The sequence below is a fragment of the Oncorhynchus nerka genome, unplaced genomic scaffold (assembly GCF_034236695.1).
Source record: "Oncorhynchus nerka isolate Pitt River unplaced genomic scaffold, Oner_Uvic_2.0 unplaced_scaffold_776, whole genome shotgun sequence".
Taxonomy (NCBI): Eukaryota; Metazoa; Chordata; class Actinopteri; order Salmoniformes; family Salmonidae; genus Oncorhynchus; species Oncorhynchus nerka.
In genome coordinates this window covers 77222-104929 of record NW_027040449.1, presented here as the reverse complement: position 1 = coordinate 104929, position 27708 = coordinate 77222, and the positions used below count along the sequence as shown (strand labels likewise).

At 41.7% G+C, this 27708-nt stretch overlaps 1 protein-coding gene across 1 annotated transcript in view; it reads left to right on the top strand.

The window, feature by feature from the left end:
- The window catches only part of LOC135571085 (butyrophilin subfamily 2 member A1-like), a 36192-nt gene extending 12238 nt beyond the window's left edge, over positions 1–23954 (top strand). Inside the window, exons 11-14 of the mRNA XM_065016893.1 lie at positions 12094–12114; positions 13283–13309; positions 16597–16623; positions 22298–23954. Of these exons, the coding sequence (XP_064872965.1) occupies positions 12094–12114; positions 13283–13309; positions 16597–16623; positions 22298–22827 (605 nt within the window). The 3' untranslated portion in view covers positions 22828–23954. The remainder of the gene's footprint in view (positions 1–12093; positions 12115–13282; positions 13310–16596; positions 16624–22297) is intronic.
- Positions 23955–27708: the final 3754 nt, after the last annotated feature.

Genomic DNA, 27708 nt, shown 5'->3' with positions numbered 1-27708 from the left:
AGCTGACCCATAACGTATGGTAACTCCATGCCTGAGTCATAGCTAACCCATAATGTATGGTAACTCCATACCTGAGTCCTAGCTGACCCATAATGTATGGTAACTCCATACCTGAGTCCTAGCTGACCCATAATGTATGGTAACTCCATACATGTATGGTTACTCTATACCTGAGACCTAGCTGACACATAACGTATGGTTAATCCATACCTGAGTCCTAGCTGACCGATAACGTATGGTAACTCCATGCCTGAGTCCTAGCTGACCCATAATGTATGGTAACTCCATACCTGAGTCCTAGCTGACCCATAATGTATGTTACCTCCATACATGAGTCCTAGCTGATCCATAATGTATGTTACCTCCATACATGAGTCCTAGCTGACCCATAATGTATGTTACCTCCATACATGAGTCCTAGCTGAACCATAATGTATGTTACCTCCATACATGAGTCCTAGCTGACCCATAATGTATGTACCTCCATACATTAGCTGAACCATAAGTGCCTTACTCTATACCTGATTCCTAGTTGACCCATAATGTATGGTTACTCTATACCTGGGTCCTAGCTGACCCATAATGTATGGTAACTCCATACCTGAGACCTAGCTGACCCATAATGTATGGTAACTCCATACCTGAGTCCTAGCTGACCCATAATGTATGGTAACTCCATACCTGAGACCTAGCTGACCCATAATGTATGGTAACTCCATACCTGAGTCATAGCTGACCCATAATGTATGTTACCTCCATACATGAGTCCTAGCTGACCCATAATGTATGGTTACTCTATACCTGACCCATAATGTATGGTAACTCCATACCTGAGTCCTAGCTGACCCATAACAAATGGTAACTCCATGCCTGAGTCCTAGCTGACCCATAATGTATGGTAACTCCATACCTGAGTCCTAGCTGACCCATAATGTATGTTACCTCCATACATGAGTCCTCGCTGACCCATAATGTATGTTACCTCCATACCTGAGTCCTAGCTGAACCATAATGTATGATAACTCCATACCTGAGTCCTAGCTGACCCATAATGTATGGTAACTCCATACCTGAGTCATAGCTGACCCATAATGTATGTTACCTCCATACATGAGTCCTAGCTGACCCATAATGTATGGTTACTCTATACCTGATTCCTAGCTGACCCATAATGTATGGTTAATCCATACCTGAGTCCTAGCTGACCCATAATGTATGTTACCTCCATACATGAGTCCTAGCTGACCCATAATGTATGGTTACTCTATACCTGATTCCTAGCTGACCCATAATGTATGGTTACTCTATACCTGGGTCCTAGCTGACCCATAATGTATGGTAACTCCATACCTGAGTCCTAGCTGAACCATAATGTATGTTACCTCCATACCTGTGTCCTAGCTGACCCATAATGTATGGTTACTCTATACCTGATTCCTAGCTGACCCATAATGTATGGTTACTCTATACCTGGGTCCTAGCTGACCCATAATGTATGGTAACTCCATACCTGAGACCTAGCTGACCCATAATGTATGGTAACTCCATACCTGAGTCCTAGCTGACCCATAATGTATGGTAACTCCATACCTGAGACCTAGCTGACCCATAATGTATGGTAACTCCATACCTGAGTCCTAGCTGACCCATAATGTATGTTACCTCCATACATGAGTCCTAGCTGATCCATAATGTATGTTACCTCCATACATGAGTCCTAGCTGACCCATAATGTATGTTACCTCCGTACATGAGTCCTAGCTGAACCATAATGTATGTTACCTCCATACCTGAGTCCTAGCTGACCCATAATGTATGTTACCTCCATACATGAGTCCTAGCTGACCCATAATGTATGGTTACTCTATACCTGATTCCTAGCTGACCCATAATGTATGGTTACTCTATACCTGGGTCCTAGCTGACCCATAATGTATGGTAACTCCATACCTGAGACCTAGCTGACCCATAATGTATGGTAACTCCATACCTGAGTCCTAGCTGACCCATAATGTATGGTAACTCCATACCTGAGTCATAGCTGACCCATAATGTATGGTTACTCTATACCTGAGACCTAGCTGACCCATAATGTATGGTAACTCCATACCTGAGTCCTAGCTGACCCATAACGTATGGTAACTCCATGCCTGAGTCATAGCTAACCCATAATGTATGGTAACTCCATACCTGAGTCCTAGCTGACCCATAATGTATGGTAACTCCATACCTGAGTCCTAGCTGACCCATAATGTATGGTAACTCCATACATGTATGGTTACTCTATACCTGAGACCTAGCTGACACATAACGTATGGTTAATCCATACCTGAGTCCTAGCTGACCGATAACGTATGGTAACTCCATGCCTGAGTCCTAGCTGACCCATAATGTATGTTACCTCCATACATGAGTCCTAGCTGATCCATAATGTATGTTACCTCCATACATGAGTCCTAGCTGACCCATAATGTATGTTACCTCCATACATGAGTCCTAGCTGAACCATAATGTATGTTACCTCCATACATGAGTCCTAGCTGACCCATAATGTATGGTTACTCTATACCTGATTCCTAGTTGACCCATAATGTATGGTTACTCTATACCTGGGTCCTAGCTGACCCATAATGTATGGTAACTCCATACCTGAGACCTAGCTGACCCATAATGTATGGTAACTCCATACCTGAGTCCTAGCTGACCCATAATGTATGTTACCTCCATACATGAGTCCTAGCTGAACCATAATGTATGTTACCTCCATACCTGAGTCATAGCTGACCCATAATGTATGTTACCTCCATACATGAGTCCTAGCTGACCCATAATGTATGGTTACTCTATACCTGATTCCTAGCTGACCCATAATGTATGGTTACTCTATACCTGAGTCCTAGCTGACTCATAATGTATGGTAACTCCATACCTGAGACCTAGCTGACCCATAATGTATGGTAACTCCATACCTGAGTCCTAGCTGACCCATAATGTATGGTTACTTCATACCTGAGTCCTAGCTGACACATAACGTATGGTTAATCCATACCTGAGTCCTAGCTGACCCATAATGTATGGTAACTCCATACCTGAGTCCTAGCTGACCCATAATGTATGGTAACTCCATACCTGAGACCTAGCTGACCCATAATGTATGGTTACTCCATACCTGAGTCCTAGCTGACCCATAATGTATGGTTACTCTGGAGGCTGCTGAGGGGACGATGGCTCATAATAATGACTGGAACGGAGCAAATGGAATGTCAACAAACAACTGGAAACCATGTGTTGGATGTATTTGATACCATTTCACTTATTCTGCTCCAGCTTTTACCACGAGCCTGTTCTCCCCAATTAAGGTGCCACACACTTCCTGTGATGTAGTCATGGCTTTATTTAATACTCTGCATTTCCCCGCCTCTGTTCTGGCCCTGGGGACTGTGAAGAGACCTCTGCTACATGTCTTGTGTGTCAAATGCTTGAACAGACAGTTTGGAACCTTTAACCCATCAACACTTCGTACAGAGACAAGAGTCATTCCGATGAGAACCATATCTCCGGGGACGAAGTTTCTTCTCTTGTTAAGTTTTGTTGCTCCTGCAACTCAGGAAGATACTCGTTGGTCCACCTCTTCCAGAACAAGTCTGACATATGCTGAGAGTACAAACCATTAGGAACACTTCCCTAATATTGAGTTGCACCCCATTTTGCCTCAATTTGTTAGGGCGTGGACTCTACAAGGTGTCAAAAGCTTTCCCAAGGGGTGCTGGTCCATGTTGACTCCAATGCTTCCCACATATGTGTCAAGTTGGCTGGATATCCTTTGGTGGTGGACCATTCTTGATACACACGGGAAACTGTTGAGAAACCAACACTTGACTCATCTGACATCAACCTATAGACCTGTACCCCTTTCTTTTCTTTCCAAAACAATTGAGCGTGCTATCTCTGATCAACTCTCTCGTTATCGCTCTCAGAACAATCTTCTTGACCCTAACCAGTCCGGCTTCAAGACGGGTCACTCAACCGAGACTGCTCTTTGTGTCTCGGAGGCTCTCCGTATGGCCAAAGCAGACTCACTCATCTGTTCTCATCCTCCTAGATCTATCCACTACCTTCGACACTGGAAACCATCAGTAGAGAGGATCTGGTCTGCACCACATTTTCTCACTACTGGTGTCCCCCATGGCTCTGTTCTAGTTCCTCTCCTCTTCTCTCTATACACCAAGTCACTTGGCTCCATCATATCCTCACACCTCTCCATCAAAATTGACAACTCCACAGTGTTGTCCTCCCAGAGTGCAAAGAACCTTGGCGTGAACCTGGACAACACCCTGTCATTCTCTGAAAACATCAAAGCAGTGTCTCGCTACTGCAGATTCATGGTTTACATCCATATGACCATACCTCAAACAGGAAGTGGCACAGATCCTAATCCAGGCACTTGTCAGCTCCCGTCTTGACTAATAGAAATCTCTGTTGGCTGGTCTCTTTGCTTGTGCCATGAAACCCCTGCAATTGATCCAGAATGCTACAGCCCGCCTGGTTTTCAACCTTCCCAAGTTCTCCCATGTCAACCCGAATTATTTGTCCACTACAAGATCATGGTGCTTGCCTACGTAGCAGCAAGAGGAACTGCCACTCCCTACCTTCAGGCTATGCTCAAACCCTACACCCCAACCCGAGCACTCCATTCTGCCTCCTCTGGTCTCTTTGCCATCCCACCCCTCCGGGAGGGCAGCTCCCGCTCAGCCCAGTCCAAGCTCTTCTCTGTCCTGGCACCCCAATGGTGGAACCAGTTTCCCCCTGAAGCTAGGACAGCCGAGTCCCTGCCCATCTTCCGAAAGTACCTGAAAACCTTTCAATCACCCACCAGTGAATGCTCTTTTCAGATCAGTGCAAATCAGAGTGTGTGCATATATTCTTTGCTAGTTAGTAAGTTAATAGCCTAGTTAACTGTACGGGTCGTAAACAGAGCCCACTGTTGATATAACGCCTCTTCTGGTCAGTGGTCTGTCCTGAATGGATATTTGTACATTTATTGAGTCTGATTCAATGCACCATTGCACTTTCTACTGGTAGCATGTTCTGATCCCAGTCTAGATCCGTTATCTCCTTTGCTTTCTCCTCTTCAGGAATAGAGGCAACAACTTGACTGTTGCTGATCCATTTGTTCAGTCTAAAGCCTCCTTTAGAACACAGTGATGTGCGGTCCTGAGTAAGTGTCAAGGCTTCTTCCTCACTTGCTGATTACTTTAGACAGTCATCTATATATTAGAGCACCACCAATCCTCCAGCTCCTTTTCCAGTCCAGAGAAATCTCAGGTCGGTATTCTGCTCTGGAACTCTCACCTGGTGGAACATGACTTCAATATCTGTCATGAAGGCAACAGGCTCTTGGTGGGATCTGGACAAAACACCAATGATATGGTTTGTCATGTCTGGACCCTGTAGAAGCTGAGCATTCAGTGATGTCTCTTGTTAGGTGGCTCCACAGTCTAGTACCACCCTCAGATTGTGCTTCTTAGGATGATATACTCTGTGGTGAGGAATATACCAAAATATCTTGCTGCTGTCATTCTGTAAGTCTATTGGCATGATCACTGCAAAGCCTTTGTCCAGGATGTCTGCCATGAAGTTGGTATAGTCCTTACAGGACCAGGGATTCTTACTGAGTTTCCATTTCAGGTTGAGAGCACGCTGTACTGCCACACAGCAGTTGTTGGGAAATTCAGCATCCTCATTCCTCAGTGGGAGGCAAATAATATAGTGACCACCACCAGCTTGGCTGACAGATACACTCTCCATGAAGAGATGATCTTCTCTTGATATTTCAAGCTGCTCCTGATGGTGGTGCTCTGGGAAATCATGCTTGACCTGTTGCTGCAGCAGCTCTTCCAGCTCTACCACAGAGATTCTGTGTGACATTACATGAGACCGCCCATAGGTGGAGACATTCCCCTTTTTTAGAAGCACATTCACAATCCAGACCAGAGTGGTTTTCACAGCGTAATGGGCCTTATCTTCTTGGCTGTTTATGACCATCCATGGCTCAATGGCCTGAAGTATGTTTGTCAACAATACAATTTTAGAATTGAGAGAGACACTGCTTGAGAGACACTTTTTCCAAATATGGCCATTGGTTCACATCTGTCTGGTTAGGAATCGGTGAGGGCTGGTGGGAGGAGCTATAGGAGGACGGGCTCATTGTAATGACTGGAATGTAATAATTGGAACGGTTTCAAACATCAATCACATTAAATCAAATTTGATTGGTCCCATACACATATTTAGCAGATGTTTTTGCTTGTGGAAACCACATGGACAACCTCATGTTTGACTCCATTCCATTGATTTCACTCCAGCCATTACAACGAGCCCATCCTCCTATAGCTCCTCCCACCAGCCGCTGCTGGTAGGAATGTTCTCCTTAGTTGCAGGGATTTCTTTCTGCGTGAAAACTGCAAGGATTTCAACAAAACTGCTGTCATCAAGGCTACTTATCTCCAAGCCAGAGACAACAAATGTACTCATGACTTCCTGGTTGTTCATAGTGTTTTATTTTTTACATTTTTAATTATTATTATTATTCAAATCAAATGCAGACCACCATAGTCCCTGTGTCCAACAACACCAAGGTAACCTGTCTAAATGACTATCACCGCTTAGCACTCACATCAATATCCTTGAAATGCTTTGAAAGGCTGATCATGGCTCACGTCAACACCATCATTCAAGACACCCTGGACCCACCCCAATTCGCAAACCACCCCAACAGAACCCCAGATGACACTATCTCTATTGCACTCCACAATCTGCCCTTTCCCACCTGGACAAAATGAACACCTACGTGAGAATTCTGTTCATTGACAACAGCTCAGATTACAACACCACCAAGCTCATCACTAAGCTAAGGTCCCTGGGACTGAACATTTCCCTCTGCAACTGGATCCTGGACTTCCTGACGGGTCGCCCCCAGGTGGTTAGGGTAGACAACAACACATCCGCAATGCTGTCCCTCAACACAGGGGCCCCTCAGGGGTGCGTGCTTAGTCCCCTCGGGTACTCCCTGTTCACTCATGACTGCATGGACACTCAGAACTCCAATACGGTGTTAGGCCTGATCACCAAAGACAATGAGAAAGCCTTGGGGAGGAGGTCTGACACCCGGCAGTGTGGTGACAGGACAACAACCTCTCCCTCGACTTCAGTAAGACAAAGCAGTTGAGCTAAAATTTGATTTGACTTGAGTTGCCCCATGGTGAATTTCTCCAAAAGGTACAACCTGTCTTTGCTGTTCTCGGTCCGGTCTTCGATAGCGTGTTCAAAGCCATGTACAAAGAACCTGTCGTCTAGTGGTTCACCCTTAAACACTGGTACAAAGAACCTGTAGTGTAGTGGGTCACCCAGTCGTACACTAAGAGGTGGTAATGAAGACAACCTTTGCTACCTTACCACCCTTTCAGTGATAGCATTTTGGTGTAGCAGAATGTTGACAATGTTGTCAGCTCCACCCTGATCTGGGTTAATAGGCCTTCCTCCCCTAGTTGGAAGTTGCAGCTGCCTCTTTTGGTCTAACAACAGGCTCTGCTGTGTGTTATTTGACCTATGACGAACAGAGCTGTATGTGGTGGTAGTTATAACATACTACTTTGACCCTGGCCCTGTGCAGTATGAAAATACGTGGTGGACAATGGGGATCCCAGGTCAGCCAAGATGCGTGTTATGGAGGCTTGTGACAACCTGAGTGGTGGTGGGCACCATTTTGCTTTGAGTAACCTTCCCCATGGTATCTTCAGGCCTTCCCATTGCATTCAGGCATCGTTAATTAAATCATCTGATTTGTTTCCCCATTCCTTGAGTGGCTTCCTACACATGGAATACATTCGGCTAAGCACTGTTAGCCAATATTTCAGCTTCAAGCTCCAAACCTTTATTTTGTGCCTTGAGTTGAGCCTCCTGTTTCTCCAATGCATGTTTACTTTTCAATGTTTCAGCTTTAACAAGAAAGGCTTCCCCCTTCAGCCTTCAAAAATAGCCTGATAGAAGATGTGGTGGATTGTCCTGAGTGCCTGCTGTGTTGTGATCTATTTACATGTTTTGATGAGACATTGGAGATACTTGGCTGGACCTCCTCATCAGTTTTGATGAGACATTGGAGATACTGTCCCTTGGCTGGACCTCCTCATCAGTTTTGATGAGACATTGGAGATACTGTCCCATTTCTGGTCCTCCTCATCAGTTTTGATGAGACATTGGAGATACTGTCCCTTTTCTGGTCCTCCTCATCAGTTTTGATGAGACATTGGAGATACTGTCCCTTGTCTGGACCTCCTCATCAGTTTTGATGAGACATTGGAGATACTGTCCCTTGTCTGGACCTCCTCATCAGTTTTGATGAGACATTGGAGATACTGTCCCTTGTCTGGACCTCCTCATCAGTTTTGATGAGACATTGATGAGACATTACTGTCCCTTGTCTGGACCTCCTCATCAGTTTTGATGAGACATTGTTTTGATGAGATTGGAGATACTGTCCCAGTTTTGTCTGAGACCTCCTCTCATCAGTTTTGATGAGACATTGGAGATACTGTCCCTTGTCTGGACCTCCTCATCAGTTTTGATGAGACATTGGAGATACTGTCCCTTGTCTGGACCTCCTCATCAGTTTTGATGAGACATTGGAGATACTGTCCCTTGTCTGGACCTCCTCATCAGTTTTGATGAGACATTGGAGATACTGTCCCCAGTTTTGTCTGGACCTCCTCATCAGTTTTGATGAGACATTGGAGATACTGTCCCTTGTCTGGACCTCCTCATCAGTTTTGATGAGACATTGGAGATACTGTCCCTTGTCTGGACCTCCTCATCAGTTTTGATGAGACATTGTTTTGAGATACTGTCCCTTGTCTGGACCTCCTCATCAGTTTTGATGAGACATTGGAGATACTGTCCCTTGTCTGGACCTCCTCATCAGTTTTGATGAGACATTGGAGATACTGTCCCTTGTCTGTCCCAGTTTTGTCTGGACCTGGACCTCCTCATCAGTTTTGATGAGACATTGGAGATACTGTCCCTTGTCTGGACCTCCTCATCAGTTTTTGATGAGACATCAGTTTTGATGAGACATTGGAGATACTGTCCCTTGTCTGGACCTCCTCATCAGTTTTGATGAGACATTGGAGATACTGTCCCTTGTCTGGACCTCCTCATCAGTTTTGATGAGACATTGGAGATACTGTCCCTTGTCTGGACCTCCTCATCAGTTTTGATGAGACATTGGAGATACTGTCCCTTGTCTGGACCTCCTCATCAGTTTTGATGAGACATTGGAGATACTGTCCCTTGTCTGGACCTCCTCATCAGTTTTGATGAGACATTGGAGATACTGTCCCTTGTCTGGACCTCCTCATCAGTTTTGATGAGACATTGGAGATACTGTCCCTTGTCTGGACCTCCTCATCAGTTTTGATGAGACATTGGAGATACTGTCCCTTGTCTGGACCTCCTCATCAGTTTTGATGAGACATTGGAGATACTGTCCCTTGTCTGGACCTCCTCATCAGTTTTGATGAGACATTGGAGATACTGTCCCTTGTCTGGACCTCCTCATCAGTTTTGATGAGACATTGGAGATACTGTCCCTTGTCTGGACCTCCTCATCAGTTTTGATGAGACATTGGAGATACTGTCCCTTGTCTGGACATCCTCATCAGTTTTGATGAGACATTGGAGATACTGTCCCTTGTCTGGACATCCTCATCAGTTTTTTTTTGCTGCTGTGCTTTACTGTGCTTCTAACGTCCATATTGGTTGCCAAACAATTCCGTGTTGCTGCGTTTGGGCAATACCATTCAACCTGATACTTTGTTGCCTTCTCAGCAGATATAAGTTGTGTGATCCCATTTCTCTTTTAGTAAGTGCACCCAACTTAGCACTTCTCGATCATTTTAACTTTTACAATGTTTCCATTGGATCCATTGTAAGGGCAGGTAAGAGCACTGAACATCAAATCCCATTCAATTCCATTGATTTGCAACCATCAGCATGGTATGAACACATTTTAGCACGGCATAGGTTTTTTTATTTTTTATTTCACCTTTATTTAACCAGGTAGGCAAGTTGAGAACAACTTCTCATTTACAATTGCGACCTGGCCAAGATAAAGCAAAGCAGTTCGACACATACAACGACACAGAGTTACACATGGAATAAACAAACATACAGTCAATAATACAGTAGAAACAAGTCTATATACGATGTGAGCAAATGAGGTGAGATAAGGGAGGTAGAGGCAAAAAAAAGGCCATGGTGGCAAAGTAAATACAATATTGCAAGTAAAACACTGGAATGGTAGTTTTGCAATGGAAGAATGTGCAAAGTAGAAATAAAAATAATGGGGTGTAAAGGAGCTAAATAAATAAATAAAATAAATACAGTTGGGAAAGAGGTAGTTGTTTGGGCTAAATTATAGGTGGGCTATGTACAGGTGCAGTAATCTGTGAGCTGCTCTGACAGCTGGTGCTAAAAGCTAGTGAGGGAGATAAGTGTTTCCAGTTTCAGAGATTTTTGTAGTTCGTTCCAGTCATTGGCAGCAGAGAACTGGAAGGAGAGGCGGCCAAAGAAAGAATTGGTTTTGGGGGTGACCAGAGAGATATACCTGCTGGAGGGCTTGCTACAGGTGGGTGCTGCTATGGTGACCAGCGAGCTGAGATAAGGGGGGACTTTACCTAGCAGGGTCTTGTAGATGACATGGAGCCAGTGGGTTTGGCCAATCAGCAAAGCGTCCTCTTTTTGCCGCTCCACAATGAGTTCTCAATTCAGCGCGCAAATCCAACAACAAAAGACACACGATTCCAAGCTCAACAAGCGATCCATTCCAAGTTTACAAGTTCCACAAATTCATTCAACACATAGAGCAGAGCCAAAAAGGAAGAACAACCACAATTCTCTCCCCCCACAGTGAAAAGCTTAAATCAAACAGTCACAGAGCTTCAATAGCATCAGTCACTTCTAACACAGTCACAGGGAACATCCATTTACAGTTGAGGAGCGACACTAGTTTTACCTCCGGTCAGATGAAATGTTCGCCTCTTTACCTCCGGTCTGATGAGTGATCACGCTGATAAACCATTCGTCAGCGTTCCATTCAGCGACGTCTTTTGTCAAATTTAAAGGCAATTGGTAATCCAGTCATGTGATGAGTCATGTGATGTCGCCATTCCAAAGTAACCACAAAACAGGGAATCCAACGCTGCTATAGCTTAACAACAGATATGTATTTGCCAGACAATGGCTCCACGTTTCCAAAACACAGATAATTTCATAGGCTAGAAAACAAGAGTATATAGTAGAAGGTTTCTTAGTTCATGTAATAGTGATTAAAAAACGGTATTGTAACGCCTTACCTGAGTCCTAGCTAACCCATAATGCCAACGTTCTAGATTTGAATTATACACACGACTTGGAATTGAGTCACTTACTGGTTCAAAAAGAAACCCCTCTTTTGAAAAGGTTCTTCAAAGCTCCCCTTTGTCTACAAAGGTTAAAAAACGAACTGATGGGCCTCCCTAGTGACACGACCGGGAGACCGCCCAGCATCGTCCGGGTTAGTGGAGGCTTTGGCCGGCAGGGATGTCCTTGTACCAGCGACTCCTGTGGCAAGCCGGGGGCAGTGCACGCTGAAATCGTCACTAGGGGGTTCCTCTGACACATTGATTCAGCTGGCTTCCGGGTTAAGTGGGCATTGTGTCAAGAAGCAGTGTGGCTTGGTTGGGTTGTGGTTCGGAAGAAACAACCTCGACCTTTGCCTCTCCCGAGTCCGTACGGGAGTTGCAGCGATGAGACAGGACTGTTGGGGAGAAAAAGGGGTAAAATACACTAAATAAAATACGGCCTGATGCCAGAGTATAGGTTCTTAAATTAATCTTAAGTTTATTTTTTTTACCTTCTATTATCCGAAAAGATCATACAGGAACATTATGTTTTACATTATTTTTAGAGTGTAGACTAGAGAGGTAGCCAACACATGTTGATTCCTCCTTGGACACCACTGATGTGTCTAATTGACTATATGTATGTGTTTATCTGTAGAAATCCTGACTTCTCAGCTGGGTAAGTATTAAGGATGTGTTACCTACTGTATATGGTGGCTTAGTCAATGGAGTTGAGTTGTAATGAGTGTGTGTGGACTGTACCTCCGACTATCAGTCGATACTTACTTAAAACGTAAATTCTTAAACTCTTACCGTGAACCTGTTTGTCCTGTGTAATTGTGTGACTTTCTTTGTTGGCTGAAATCCGTAGTTTATTAAAGTAGCAATTTACGTGACCTCTGCCAAAGGAGACGTTGTTTGTTAATGGTGAAGGCACGGAGGATTTTATGGTGAAGGATCGGAGGATTTTATGGTGAAGGAGCGGATGATTTTATGGTGAAGGATCGGAGGATTTTATGGTGAAGGCACGGAGGATTTTATGGTGAAGGATTGGAGGATTTTATGGTGAAGGAGCGGATGATTTTATGGTGAAGGAGCGGATGATTTTATGGTGAAGGAGCGGATGATTTTATGGTGAAGGAGCGGATGATTTTCTGGTGAAGGCGCGGATGATTTTATGGTGAAGGAGCGGACGATTTTATGGTGAAGGATCGGAGGATTTTATGGTGAAGGAGCGGTTGATTTTATGGTGAAGGAGCGGATGATTTTATGGTGAAGGAGCGGATGATTTAAAAAAGGTTTTGGAAGGGGACACCTAGAATTAAATGTTTAATGAAAAACTATGGATTTCCAGTCCAACTGACAACGCTATAACAATCAGGACAAGGATAAGCTACACAGCTACATACAGTTAAATACATACAGTTAAATACATACAGTTAAATAATGGATATGTATGAAAGCATTGAGTTGTCGTGCCTGATTGAAGTCAATGTGATTATAACCGATTTTATCCAAAACTACAGATTTCAGCAAACAAAAAAGGCACACAGTTACACAGGACACACATAGGTACAAGGAAATAATTAAAGAATGAGCATTTACAAGTATGGACAAGTATGAACTAGTGAGTGACTGGATGTAGTGACGGTACACTCTTCTGGGTGCATCACTCTAGAAGTCATTATGGAAGATGTCCTTATTACAGGGTTCTAAACTATAGCTTCAGTAAATGTTGGCTTCCAGTACATCAATAATACATTGACAATGTCTAAACGTTTATGTACAGTGATGAACAACCTGTATATCTTAATGATTAATATTGGTTAAAAATAATGTCTCCACAGATTTTGTGAACACAAACTGGAGTCCAGGTAAAGGAAGAACTGATTTCTAATATTTTGAATGTACTTTTTCTTGGAAACTTGTTTGCAGTTATAGTATGATTAATGTAGTAAATGTTTTATTACATTGTGTTTGGCACTAAATTTGACTGAAGTTACCATCAATCTCACCACTGGCATAACACAGTTTCTCTGGACCCCCGCAAGGTCGGAGTTCGCCCCCCCCCCCCCTAAAATAAAAATTGAAGTATAGACTACCAATCGCTGGCCATGGTGCTGAAATCGCGACATGTCTATGCGGCTGCATGCCTATCGAATAATCGATGATGGGTTTTCTGTGGTGCCAAGGCTTAGCTTTGGCTAATGGATAAATGTTCATTGGTAAACAGGCCTATTTGGTCTTCTACTACTGGCTGGTGGCAATAATGTAATTACTTATTCAGTAATTAAAGTTGTAAATTCAATCATTGCAGATTGTAAAATAAATGTTCGATGCAACCGCATACTAATCAGCTACCAGAATATACAACTGTCCTGTATATAATAACTGAACCTGCATAACATGAGCTGTCCTCGCGCTCTCTCTCAGTTTAGATAGAAAGTTGTGCGTCAAACCAGTCTATTAATAACGCCAAATAAAAGTCAGTCCACCCTCAAAACACTCGCTAACTAGGGATTGTTTCATTATCCAGTGTACTATATGAAGCTATATACCGTATTTAGCTGCTATTTATACAATTTTAATAAAAGTTACACATCAAATCGCCGAACAATGAGGAAAATAGTAGTCATCTTGAGCGTCAATTCAGCCACTATTTATTGCTGAACTCAGCGGTGTTTGTCTGGCTAATAGTTTACACAAATGGGATGCAATATTCCAGGTAAATTAAATCAAATGAAATCCAACTTGAGATACTCCCCTGGTGTCCTGAAGTCCTCTTTTTTTGTGTGCAAAAGTTTTCACCACGGCCTGTAGGTTCAGGTTGCGGGTCCGGCTGCTTTCTATACTGAGTATTGACAGCCCAGACAGTCTTTCCTGAGACATTGTGCAGTATATGTCCTTTGTGCTGCACACAATTCAACTTGACTGATGCATGCCAAGATATAACAGAGAAAAGGGACTGTTGATATTACATTTACATTTTACATTTAAGTCATTTAGCAGACGCTCTTATCCAGAGCGACTTACAAATTGGTGCATTCACCTTATGACATCCAGTGGAGCAGTCACTTTACAATAGTGCATCTAAATCTTTTAAGGGGGGGGGGGGGTGAGAAGGATTACTTTATCCTATCCTAGGTATTCCTTAAAGAGGTGGGGTTTCAGGTGTCTCCGGAAGGTGGTGATTGACTCCGCTGTCCTGGCGTCGTGAGGGAGTTTGTTCCACCATTGGGGGGCCAGAGCAGCGAACAGTTTTGACTGGGCTGAGCGGGAACTGTACTTCCTCAGTGGTAGGGAGGCGAGCAGGCCAGAGGTGGATGAACGCAGTGCCCTTGTTTGGGTGTAGGGCCTGATCAGAGCCTGGAGGTACTGAGGTGCCGTTCCCCTCACAGCTCCGTAGGCAAGCACCATGGTCTTGTAGCGGATGCGAGCTTCAACTGGAAGCCAGCGGAGAGAGCGGAGGAGCGGGGTGACGTGAGAGAACTTATTACAACCGCACAACTCAAACGCCGGTTCACCAGTATAAACAAAATCGCAAACAGGTTATTTTGTTCAAGCCCTCAAGAACTGTCGTCTGCTAATCTGTTTGCATCTAAAAATTGATTGGCTGTCCTGTATCCATACCACCCGTCTCCGGAGCTTCCTATACAGTTCATCTCTTTCCGTAACGTGTCGAGGACGGCAATTAATAAAAGCAGTTGAACTGACAGCTGTTTTGCACTGCTTCTCTATGGTTTTAGTCATCCACCTGCTTTAGTCATCCGCCTGCTCGATACAAATTCAGAGACTGATTTGCCATATCTGTGCCTGGAAGGAGTCGAGCTGAATAAATGTTTTTCCAAGGACCGCCCCTTTGACGTAAGGTTGCGGTGAAGTAAAATAAATAGATGTAGTGATACTTTCAACCACGAGAGGGAGACAAATACACGTTAATTTGACGGAGGACGTTGACATGATCCTAGTAAGGCCTGGATGGTCTTCTGACAAAACGGTGGGAAATCAAACAAATAAGTCACGTAAACATAAAACTATTTTAGTAATTTTAGTGCCTGATTTCGGGGACTGTCAGCTTGTGGGCTCCCGAGTGGCACAGCGGTCTAAGGCACTGCATCTCAGTGCTTGCGGCGTCACTACAGACCATGGTTTGATCCCGGGCTGTAACACAACCGGCTGTGATTGGGAGTCCCATAAGGCGGTGCACAATTTGTACAGCGTCGTCCGGGTTAGGGGAAGGTTTGGCCGGGGTAGGCAGTCATTGGTGGCAGGGTAGCCTAGTGGTTAGAGCTTTGGGCTAATAACTGAAAGGTTGAAGTTCCAATCCTTGAGCTGACAAGGCACAAATCTGTCGTTCTGCCATGAACAAGGCAGTTAACCCACTGTTCCTAGGCCGTCATTGAAAATAAGCATTTGTTCTTAACTGACTTTCCTAGTAAAATAAAGGTAAAATAAAAAATAAATAAAAATTGTAAAGTAACAATTTGTTTCTTAACTGAATTGCATAGTTTAAATAAAGGTTAAATAAAAAACATTATTAATTGATTATAGATATTACTGAACTGCTGTATTTGAAGTACAACTCCCTTCTGCCCAGTTTCACTGATATTGCTACGGCAACTCAAGCTGTTTTTACCATCCCTGTAACTGTTGCTTCTGCAGAGAGATCATTTTCTAAACTAAAACTCATAAAGAACTATCTAAGAAGCATTAGTCTCTCGATCTGATATGAGTTTTTGAACACCTCAGTAAGCTACACTGGCGCTGTCGTAGCCTTGACAACAGCATTTGTTCACTGACTATCCCCTCATACTATCAATCAGTTTGTTTTTTACTTTTTCACTTTTTCAGTCATATTCCTGAAGCCCAAGGAAACAGAAAAAGGTTTATGAATGAATTTATGGAGGGTTACTGTCAAAATTATTTATTATATATACGTACATAAAAAATGAGCTCTTGGTCTCCCCATCTTCCTGGGACTGCTGGGGTGTCAGATATGCCAGTGTTTCTCCCCATATGTTCACTAAGATTAGAGTTATTATAGGTCTGCATAGTTTGAGGTCTGGGTTGAACAACACAAATGTGCTTTAACAGTAGTTTGTGATCTCCATCAGTATGTTGCTCATTTTCATAACCCACAGTCTCTTACTTTATATTTCAGATTTTGAAACCATCAGAAGACATGCAGGTGTGTTTTATACTCTGTGACATCCACAAATTAATACATACCATACCATACGAAACGTAACATATTATACCAAATAGTGTCCACTTTAGTGGATTTGACAGCTCTTAACGCAGTTCCACCTCCGACACTGTCAAAACAACCACTATGTGTAAAGCAGATCTGATTGAACCCTAAATCATGTATTAACATTAGTTAACCAGGTTCTTACCCATGACGTAATGAAAACTGGACCACTAATCGTGGAAGACAGTATCATGTGTCAGAGATCAATACAGTAACATGTTGTACCCACTGATGATGATGTCATGATGTCATTGTGTTTACCATAGTGTATTATACCACTGATGTTGATGTCATGATGTCATTGTGTTTACCATAGTGTATTATACCACTGATGTTGATGTCATGATGTCATTGTGTTTACCATAGTGTATTATACCCACTGATGTCATGATGTCATTGTGTTTACCATAGTGTATTATACCACTGATGTTGATGTCATTGTGTTTACCATAGTGTATTATACCACTGATGTTGATGACATGATGTCATTGTGTTTACCATAGTGTATTATACCACTGATGTTGATGTCATGATGTCATTGTGTTTACCATAGTGTATTATACCACTGATGTCATGATGTCATTGTGTTTACCATAGTGTATTATACCACTGATGTTGATGTCATTGTGTTTACCATAGTGTATTATACCACTGATGTTGATGTCATTGTGTTTACCATGGTGTATTATACCACTGATGTTGATGTCATTGTGTTTACCGTAGTGTATTATACCACTGATGATGATGTCATTGTGTTTACCATAGTGTATTATACCACTGATGTTGATGTCATGATGTCATTGTGTTTACCATGGTGTATTATACCACTGATGTTGATGTCATGATATCATTGTGTTTACCATAGTGTATTATACCACTGATGATGATGTCACTGTGTTTACCATAGTGTATTATACCACTGATGTTGATGTCATTGTGTTTACCGTAGTGTATTATACCACTGATGTTGATGACATGATGTCATTGTGTTTACCATAGTGTATTATACCACTGATGTTGATGTCATTGTGTTTACCATAGTGTATTATACCACTGATGTTGATGTCATTGTGTTTACCATAGTGTATTATACCACTGATGTTGATGTCATTGTGTTTACCATAGTGTATTATACCACTGATGATGATGTCATTGTGTTTACCATAGTGTATTATACCACTGATGATGATGTCATTGTGTTTACCATAGTGTATTATATCACTGATGATGATGTCATTGTGTTTACCATCGTGTATTATATCACTGATGTTGATGTCATTGTGTTTACCATAGTGTATTATACCACTGATGTTGATGTCATGATGTCATTGTGTATTATACCACTGATGTTGATGTCATGATGTCATTGTGTTTACCATAGTGTATTATACCACTGATGATGATGTCATTGTGTTTACCATAGTGTATTATACCACTGATGATGATGTCATTGTGTTTACCATAGTGTATTATACCACTGATGTTGATGTCATGATGTCATTGTGTTTACCATAGTGTATTATACCACTGATGATGATGTCATTGTGTTTACCATAGTGTATTATACCACTGATGTTGATGTCATTGTGTTTACCATAGTGTATTATACCACTGATGTTGATGTCATGATGTCATTGTGTTTACCATAGTGTATTATACCACTGATATTGATGTCATTGTGTTTACCATAGTGTATTATACCACTGATGTTGATGTCATGATGTCATTGTGTTTACCATAGTGTATTATACCACTGATGTCATGATGTCATTGTGTTTACCATAGTGTATCATACCACTGATGTCATGATATCATTGTGTTTACCATAGTGTATTATACCACTGATGTTGATGTCATTGTGTTTACCATAGTGTATTATACCACTGATGTGGATGTCATTGTGTTTACCATGGTGTATTATACCACTGATGTTGATGTCATTGTGTTTACCATAGTGTATTATACCACTGATGATGATATCATGATATCATTGTGGTTACCATAGTGTATTATACCACTGAGGTTGATGTCATGATGTCATTGTGTTTACCATAGTGTATTATACCACTGAGGTTGATGTCATGATGTCAGTGTGTTTACTGTAGTGTATTATACCACTGATGATGATATCATGATATCATTGTGTTTACCATAGTGTATTATACCACTGAGGTTGATGTCATTGTGTTTACCATAGTGTATTATACCACTGATGTTGATGTCATTGTGTTTACCATAGTGTATTATACCACTGATGTTGATGTCATTGTGTTTACCATAGTGTATTATACCACTGATGATGATGTCATGATATCATTGTGTTTACCATAGTGTATTATACCACTGATGTTGATGTCATTGTGTTTACCATGGTGTATTATACCACTGATGTTGATGTCATTGTGTTTACCATAGTGTATTATACCACTGATGTTGATGTCATTGTGTTTACCATAGTGTATTATACCACTGATGTTGATGTCATTGTGTTTACCATAGTGTATTATACCACTGATGTTGATGTCATTGTGTTTACCATAGTGTATTATACCACTGATGATGATGTCATTGTGTTTACCATAGTGTATTATACCACTGATGTTGATGTCATGATGTCATTGTGTTTACCATAGTGTATTATACCACTGATGATGATGTCATTGTGTTTACCATAGTGTATTATACCACTGATGTTGATGTCATTGTGTTTACCATAGTGTATTATACCACTGATGTTGATGTCATGATGTCATTGTGTTTACCATAGTGTATTATACCACTGATATTGATGTCATTGTGTTTACCATAGTGTATTATACCACTGATGTTGATGTCATGATGTCATTGTGTTTACCATAGTGTATTATACCACTGATGTCATGATGTCATTGTGTTTACCATAGTGTATCATACCACTGATGTCATGATATCATTGTGTTTACCATAGTGTATTATACCACTGATGTTGATGTCATTGTGTTTACCATAGTGTATTATACCACTGATGTGGATGTCATTGTGTTTACCATGGTGTATTATACCACTGATGTTGATGTCATTGTGTTTACCATAGTGTATTATACCACTGATGATGATATCATGATATCATTGTGGTTACCATAGTGTATTATACCACTGAGGTTGATGTCATGATGTCATTGTGTTTACCATAGTGTATTATACCACTGAGGTTGATGTCATGATGTCAGTGTGTTTACTGTAGTGTATTATACCACTGATGATGATATCATGATATCATTGTGTTTACCATAGTGTATTATACCACTGATGTTGATGTCATTGTGTTTACTATAGTGTATTATACCACTGATGTTGATGTCATTGTGTTTACCATAGTGTATTATACCACTGATGATGATGTCATGATATCATTGTGTTTACCATAGTGTATTATACCACTGATGTTGATGTCATTGTGTTTACCATGGTGTATTATACCACTGATGTTGATGTCATTGTGTTTACCATAGTGTATTATACCACTGATGTTGATGTCATTGTGTTTACCATAGTGTATTATACCACTGATGTTGGTGTCATTGTGTTTACCATAGTGTATTATACCCACTGATGTTGATGTCATTGTGTTTACCATGGTGTATTATACCACTGATGTTGATGTCATGATGTCATTGTGTTTACCATAGTGTATTATACCACTGATGTTGATGTCATGATGTCATTGTGTTTACCATAGTGTATTATACCACTGATGTTGATGTCATGATATCATTGTGTTTACCATAGTGTATTATACCACTGATGTTGATGTCATGATGTCATTGTGTTTACCATAGTGTATTATACCACTGATGTTGATGTCATGATGTCATTGTGTTTACCATAGTGTATTATACCACTGATGTTGATGTCATTGTGTTTATCATAGTGTATTATACCACTGATGATGATGTCATTGTGTTTACCATAGTGTATTATACCACTGATGTTGATGTCATTGTGTTTACCATAGTGTATTATACCACTGATGTTGATGTCATTGTGTTTACCATAGTGTATTATACCACTGATGTCATGATGTCATTTTGTTTACCATAGTGTATTTTACCACTGATGTTGATGTCATGATGTCATTGTGTTTACCATAGTGTATTATACCACTGATGTCATGATGTCATTGTGTTTACCATAGTGTATTATACCACTGATGTCATGATGTCATTGTGTTTACCATAGTGTATTATACCACTGATGTCATGATGTCATTTTGTTTACCATAGTGTATTTTACCACTGATGTTGATGTCATGATGTCATTGTGTTTACCATAGTGTATTATACCACTGATGTTGATGTCATGATGTCATTGTGTTTACCATAGTGTATTATACCACTGATGTTGATGTCATTGTGTTTTCCATAGTGTATTATACCACTGATGATGATGTCATTGTGTTTACCATAGTGTATTATACCACTGATGATGATATCATGATGTCATTGTGTTTACCATAGTGTATTATACCACTGATGTTGATGTCATTGTGTTTACCATGGTGTATTATACCACTGATGTTGATGTCATTGTGTTTACCATAGTGTATTATACCACTGATGTTGATGTCATTGTGTTTACCATAGTGTATTATACCACTGATGTTGATGTCATGATGTCATTGTGTTTACCATAGTGTATTATACCACTGATGTTGATGTCATGATGTCATTGTGTTTACCATAGTGTATTATACCACTGATGTCATTGTGTTTACCATAGTGTATTATACCACTGATGTTGATGTCATGGTGTCATTGTGTTTACCATAGTGTATTATACCACTGATGATGATGTCATGATGTCATTGTGTTTACCATAGTGTATTATACCACTGATGTTGATGTCATGATGTCATTGTGTTTACCATAGTGTATTATACCACTGATGTTGATGTCATGGTGTCATTGTGTTTACCATAGTGTATTATACCACTGATGATGATGTCATTGTGTTTACCATAGTGTATTATACCACTGATGTTGATGTCATGATGTCATTGTGTTTACCATAGTGTATTATACCACTGATGTTGATGTCATGATGTCATTGTGTTTACCATAGTGTATTATACCACTGATGTCATGATGTCATTGTGTTTACCATAGTGTATTATACCACTGATGTTGATGTCATGGTGTCATTGTGTTTACCATAGTGTATTATACCCACTGATGTTGGTGTCATTGTGTTTACCATAGTGTATTATACCCACTAATGCTGATGTCATTGTGTTTACCATAGTGTATTATACCCACTGATGATGATGTCATTGTGTTTACCATAGTGTATTATACCACTGATGTTGATGACATGATGTCATTGTGTTTTCCATAGTGTATTATACCCACTGATGTTGATGTCATTGTGTTTACCATAGTGTATTATACCACTGATGTCATGATGTCATTGTGTTTACCATAGTGTATCATACCACTGATGTCATGATATCATTGTGTTTACCATAGTGTATTATACCACTGATGTCATGATATCATTGTGTTTACCATAGTGTATTATACCACTGATGTCATGATGTCATTGTGTTTACCATAGTGTATGTTTCTCTCCACAGTGAATGTGACTCTAGACCCTGATACGGCACATCGTAACCTCATCCTGTCTAATGACGGGAAACAAGTGAGACATGGAGAACTAGATCAGATTCTCTCTGACAACAGGAAGAGGTTTACAAATTGGTCCTCTGTCCTCGGAAATGTGGGCTTCTCAGGGAAGTTCTACTATGAGGTGAAAGTGGAGGGGAAGACTGAGTGGACTTTGGGGGTGGTCAGAAGGTCCATCAATAGGAATGAGCGTTTTATACCAATCCCTAATAATGGATACTGGACTTTGGAGCTGAAGGATGGAGAGTACACAGCTAATGCAGATTCCCCTGTCACCTTCACCCCGAGAGAGAGGCCCCAGAAGGTGGGGGTGTTTGTGGATTATGAGAAGAGACAGGTCTCCTTCTACAATTTGGAGGCAGGGTCTCATATCTACTCTTTCACTGGCTGCACCTTCACTGAGAAACTCTATCCATTCTTCAACCCTGGTGGATCAGATAGTATTTCACTGGTCGTCTGTCCTGTAGATGTCACTGACTGACTGTTTTAAATCAAACAGGGCAGATATAGTATAAACAGCAGTAACTCCTATTGAGAGACTTAATGTACATGAGATCTTAGTTATAGATTTCCTGTCAATCTTAGCTAAGCTTAAGCTAAGCTGTTAGTAGTCCATGTTCCTCACGTTAATCATCTGGTCCCTTTTCCCTTTTTTGTATATTTCAAAAGTGCTGAACAAATAGTTATATTGACAACGTCTGTCCCAGCTCGCTCATTAACGGCTTCATCAAAATTACGGATGGCCTCTTATCCGCTTGTCGTCCCCTTATGCCATAGTTTGTACATCTCAATTGTCAGTAGAAAACACATTTGTTTAAACAAGTCAGCCATATCAGCTGGTAAGGTGTTGGGACTCTGCTGTTGGGACTGCTGTTGGGACTCTGCTGTTGGGACTCTGCTGTTGGGACTCTGCTGTTGGGACTCTGCTGTTGGGACTCTGCTGTTGGGACTCTGCTGTTGGGACTCTGCTGTTGGGACTGCTGTTGGGACTCTGCTGTTGGGACTCTGCTGATGGGACTCTGCTGTTGGGACTCTGCTGTTGGGACTCTGCTGTTGGGACTCTGCTGTTGGGACTCTGCTGTTGGGACTCTGCAGTTGGGACTCTGCTGTTGGGACTCTGCTGTTGGGACTCTGCTGATGGGACTCTGCTGATGGGACTCTGCTGATGGGTCTCTGCTGTTGGGACTCTGCTGTTGGGACTCTGCTGTTGGGACTCTGCTGTTGGGACTCTGCTGATGGGACTCTGCTGATGGGACTCTGCTGATGGGTCTCTGCTGTTGGGACTCTGCTGTTGGGACTCTGCTGTTGGGACTCTGCTGTTGGGACTCTGCTGATGGGACTCTGCTGATGGGTCTCTGCTGATGGGACTCTGCTGTTGGGACTCTGCTGTTGGGACAGCTTTATGTAGGTCCTGAAAGTTTGTGGGCACCGTTTGTAACCGTTACCTTGCAATTAATGTATTGTTTAGTGTTGTGTAGTGGCATTGCTGGAATGCACAAGATTTACATGCTAAAATCACAACTGGTTGTGTAACCTTTCTGCTGTGTGCTCCTACATTTAGGTAACAATATAGCAGCAGCACAAAATAAATGTGTTTTATATATTGATCATTTGATAACAAAATGTTCTGAAAGTTTGTTTAAAAATAGTTTAATCTCCATCATTGTCATCAGACAGACTACAGTTTCAGACAGAGTATTGTATACGACAGACTACTGTATCAGACAGACTACTGTATCAGACAGACTACTGTATCAGACAGACTACTGTATCAGACAGACTACAGTTTCAGACAGACTACTGTATCAGACAGACTACTGTATCATACAGACTACAGTTTCAGACAGACTACTGTATCAGACAGACTACTGTATCATACAGACTACTGTATCATACAGACTACAGTTTCAGACAGACTACTGTATCATACAGACTACAGTTTCAGACAGACTACTGTATCAGACAGACTACTGTATCAGACAGACTACTGTATCATACAGACTACAGTTTCAGACAGACTACTGTATCAGACAGACTACTGTATCAGACAGACTACTGTATCAGACAGACTACAGTATGAGACAGACTACTGTATCAGACAGACTACTGTATCAGACAGACTATTGTATCAGACAGACTATTGTATCAGACAGACTACTGTATCAGACAGACTATTATATCAGACAGACTATTGTATCAGACAGACTATTGTATCAGACAGACTACTGTATCATACAGACTACAGTTTCAGACAGACTACTGTATCAGACAGACTATTATATCAGACAGACTACTGTATCAGACAGACTACTGTATCATACAGACTACAGTTTCAGACAGACTACTGTATCAGACAGACTACTGTATCAGACAGACTATTGTATCAGACAGACTATTGTATCAGACAGACTACTGTATCAGACAGACTATTATATCAGACAGACTATTGTATCAGACAGACTATTGTATCAGACAGACTATTGTATCAGACAGACTACTGTATCAGACAGACTATTGTATCAGACAGACTATTGTATCAGACAGACTATTATATCAGACAGACTACTGTATCAGACAGACTACTGTATCAGACAGACTATTGTATCAGACAGACTATTGTATCAGACAGACTACTGTATCAGACAGACTACTGTATCAGACAGACTACTGTATCAGACAGACTATTGTATCAGACAGACTATTGTATCAGACAGACTACTGTATCAGACAGACTATTGTATCAGACAGACTATTATATCAGACAGGCTATTGTATCAGACAGACTACTGTATCAGACAGACTATTATATCAGACAGACTATTATATCAGACAGACTATTATATCAGACAGTATCAGACAGACTACTGTATCAGACAGACTATTATATCAGACAGTATCAGACAGACTACTGTATCAGACAGACTATTGTATCAGACAGACTACTGTATCAGACAGACTATTGTATCAGACAGACTATTGTATCAGACAGACTACTGTATCAGACAGACTATTGTATCAGACAGACTATTGTATCAGACAGACTACTGTATCAGACAGACTATTGTATCAGACAGACTATTATATCAGACAGACTATTGTATCAGAGTATTGTATCAGAGAGACTATTGTATCAGACAGACTACTGTATCAGACAGACTATTATATCAGACAGTATCAGACAGACTATTATATCAGACAGACTATTGTATCAGAGTATTGTATCAGAGAGACTATTGTATCAGACAGACTACTGTATCAGACAGACTATTATATCAGACAGTATCAGACAGACTATTATATCAGACAGACTACAGTTTCAGACAGACTACTGTATCAGACAGACTACTGTATCAGACAGACTACTGTATCAGACAGACTAGTGTATCAGACAGACTACTGTATCAGACAGACTATTATATCAGACTATTGTATCAGGCTATTATATCAGACAGACTATTGTATCAGACTATTGTATCAGACAGACTACTGTATCAGACAGACTATTATATCAGACTATTGTATCAGGCTATTATATCAGACAGACTACTGTATCAGACAGACTATTATATCAGACTATTGTATCAGGCTATTATATCAGACAGACTATTGTATCAGACATACTATTATATCAGACTATTGTATCAGAGAGACTATTATATCAGACAGACTATTGTATCAGACAGACTATTATTGTATCAGACAGTGGCCCCCCAATGGTGGAACAAACTCCCTCACGACGCCAGGACAGCGGAGTCAATCACCACCTTCCGGAGACACCTGAAACCCCACCTCTTTAAGGAATACCTAGGATAGGATAAAGTAATCCTTCTCCCCTCCCCCCCTTAAAAGACCTAGATGCACTATTGTAAAGTGGCTGTTCCACTGGATGTCATAAGGTGAAAGCACCAATTTGTAAGTCGCTCTGGATAAGAGCGTCTGCTAAATGACTTAAATGTAATGTAAATGTATTGTCAGGATTTGGCCAGGGTTGTTCCGGTTTTTGGTCACTAGATGCCCCCATTGTGCCTTTTGACCTTTTGTTTTCCCTTGATCCCCATTATTATTTGCACCTGTGCCTCGTTTCCCCTGATTGTATTTAAACCCTTTGTTTTCCTCAGTCCTTTGCTCTGTGTTTGTATGTTAGCACCCAGCCCTAGTATTCTGGTAACTCTTGTTGATCCCGGTGGACGCTCTTGTGGAATTCTGTTTTTTGTTCTTGTTTATTTATTTTTGAGTATCTTTTGAGGCTTTTTGTGCTATACCTACCACCTTGTGGATTTACCTTTTTTGTCTTGGAGGATTACCTTTGTTCTTGTGGAATTCCTTTTGAGGTTGTGGAGTTACATGTGTTCCTGAAGGACTTCACTTTTTACTACATTAAATACACCGTCTCAAGTACTGCTGTGTCTGCCTCATCTTCTGGGTTCTGCCGACTATTCGTGGCTCAGTTGGTTAAGTGACTGTTTTTCACTCCGGAGACCCGGGTTCGTAACCGGGTCCTGACAGAAACACAGAGCCAAAAAATGAACCCAGAGGTAGCCAGTTCCCAGGACCTTGTTGCCATGCTGTCCCACCACCAGGAGACTGTCCAACGCCACGAAGCCGCCCTGGTTCAGCAAGAGGCCTTAATGGCTAGACATTCTCATCTTCTGTCGGAGATGCTGACTTCCATAAAGCAGATATCTGATCGACTTACCTCGGCAACAGTTCCCGTCCCAGTACCTCAGATTCACGTACCCATGGCAGTTAACCCTCTGGCTGAACCTCGTCTTCCACCTCCCCAACGGTTCTCAGGTGATCCAAGTGCTTGTAAAGGGTTTCTCACCCAATGTTCTCTCTCCTTAGCGAGCTGCAACCTCGTCGTTCCCCACCGACCGGTCTAAGATCGCATATATCATCACCCTGCTGTCGGAAAAAGCCCTGGCCTGGGCTACTGCTGTGTGGGATGCCCATAGTTCCTGCTGTGCCAGCTACTCTGCCTTTGCTGAGGAATTCAAACGAGTGTTTCAAGGCCCAAGCAGTGGTCCTGACTCAGCCAAACAGCTCCTGACTCTCCACCAAGGTCGGCGCAGCGTGACGGACTATGCCATCCAGTTCCGCACGGTGGCAGCAGCGAGTGGTTGGAACAACGAGGCGCTCACTGTGTGCTTTCTGAAAGGCCTTTCCGACACTATCCAAGATGAACTGGCCACTCGGGAACCACCGGACAATCTCGAGTCCCTGATCAAGTTGGCCTCACGCATTGACCAGCGTCTGAGAGAGAGAGAACTCAACCGTAGACCTCTAGCCCCTATCAGTCCCAGCTCCGAGTCCCCACCTTTATCCTCGCTGGCTCCACCGGAACCCATGCAGATTGGACGCA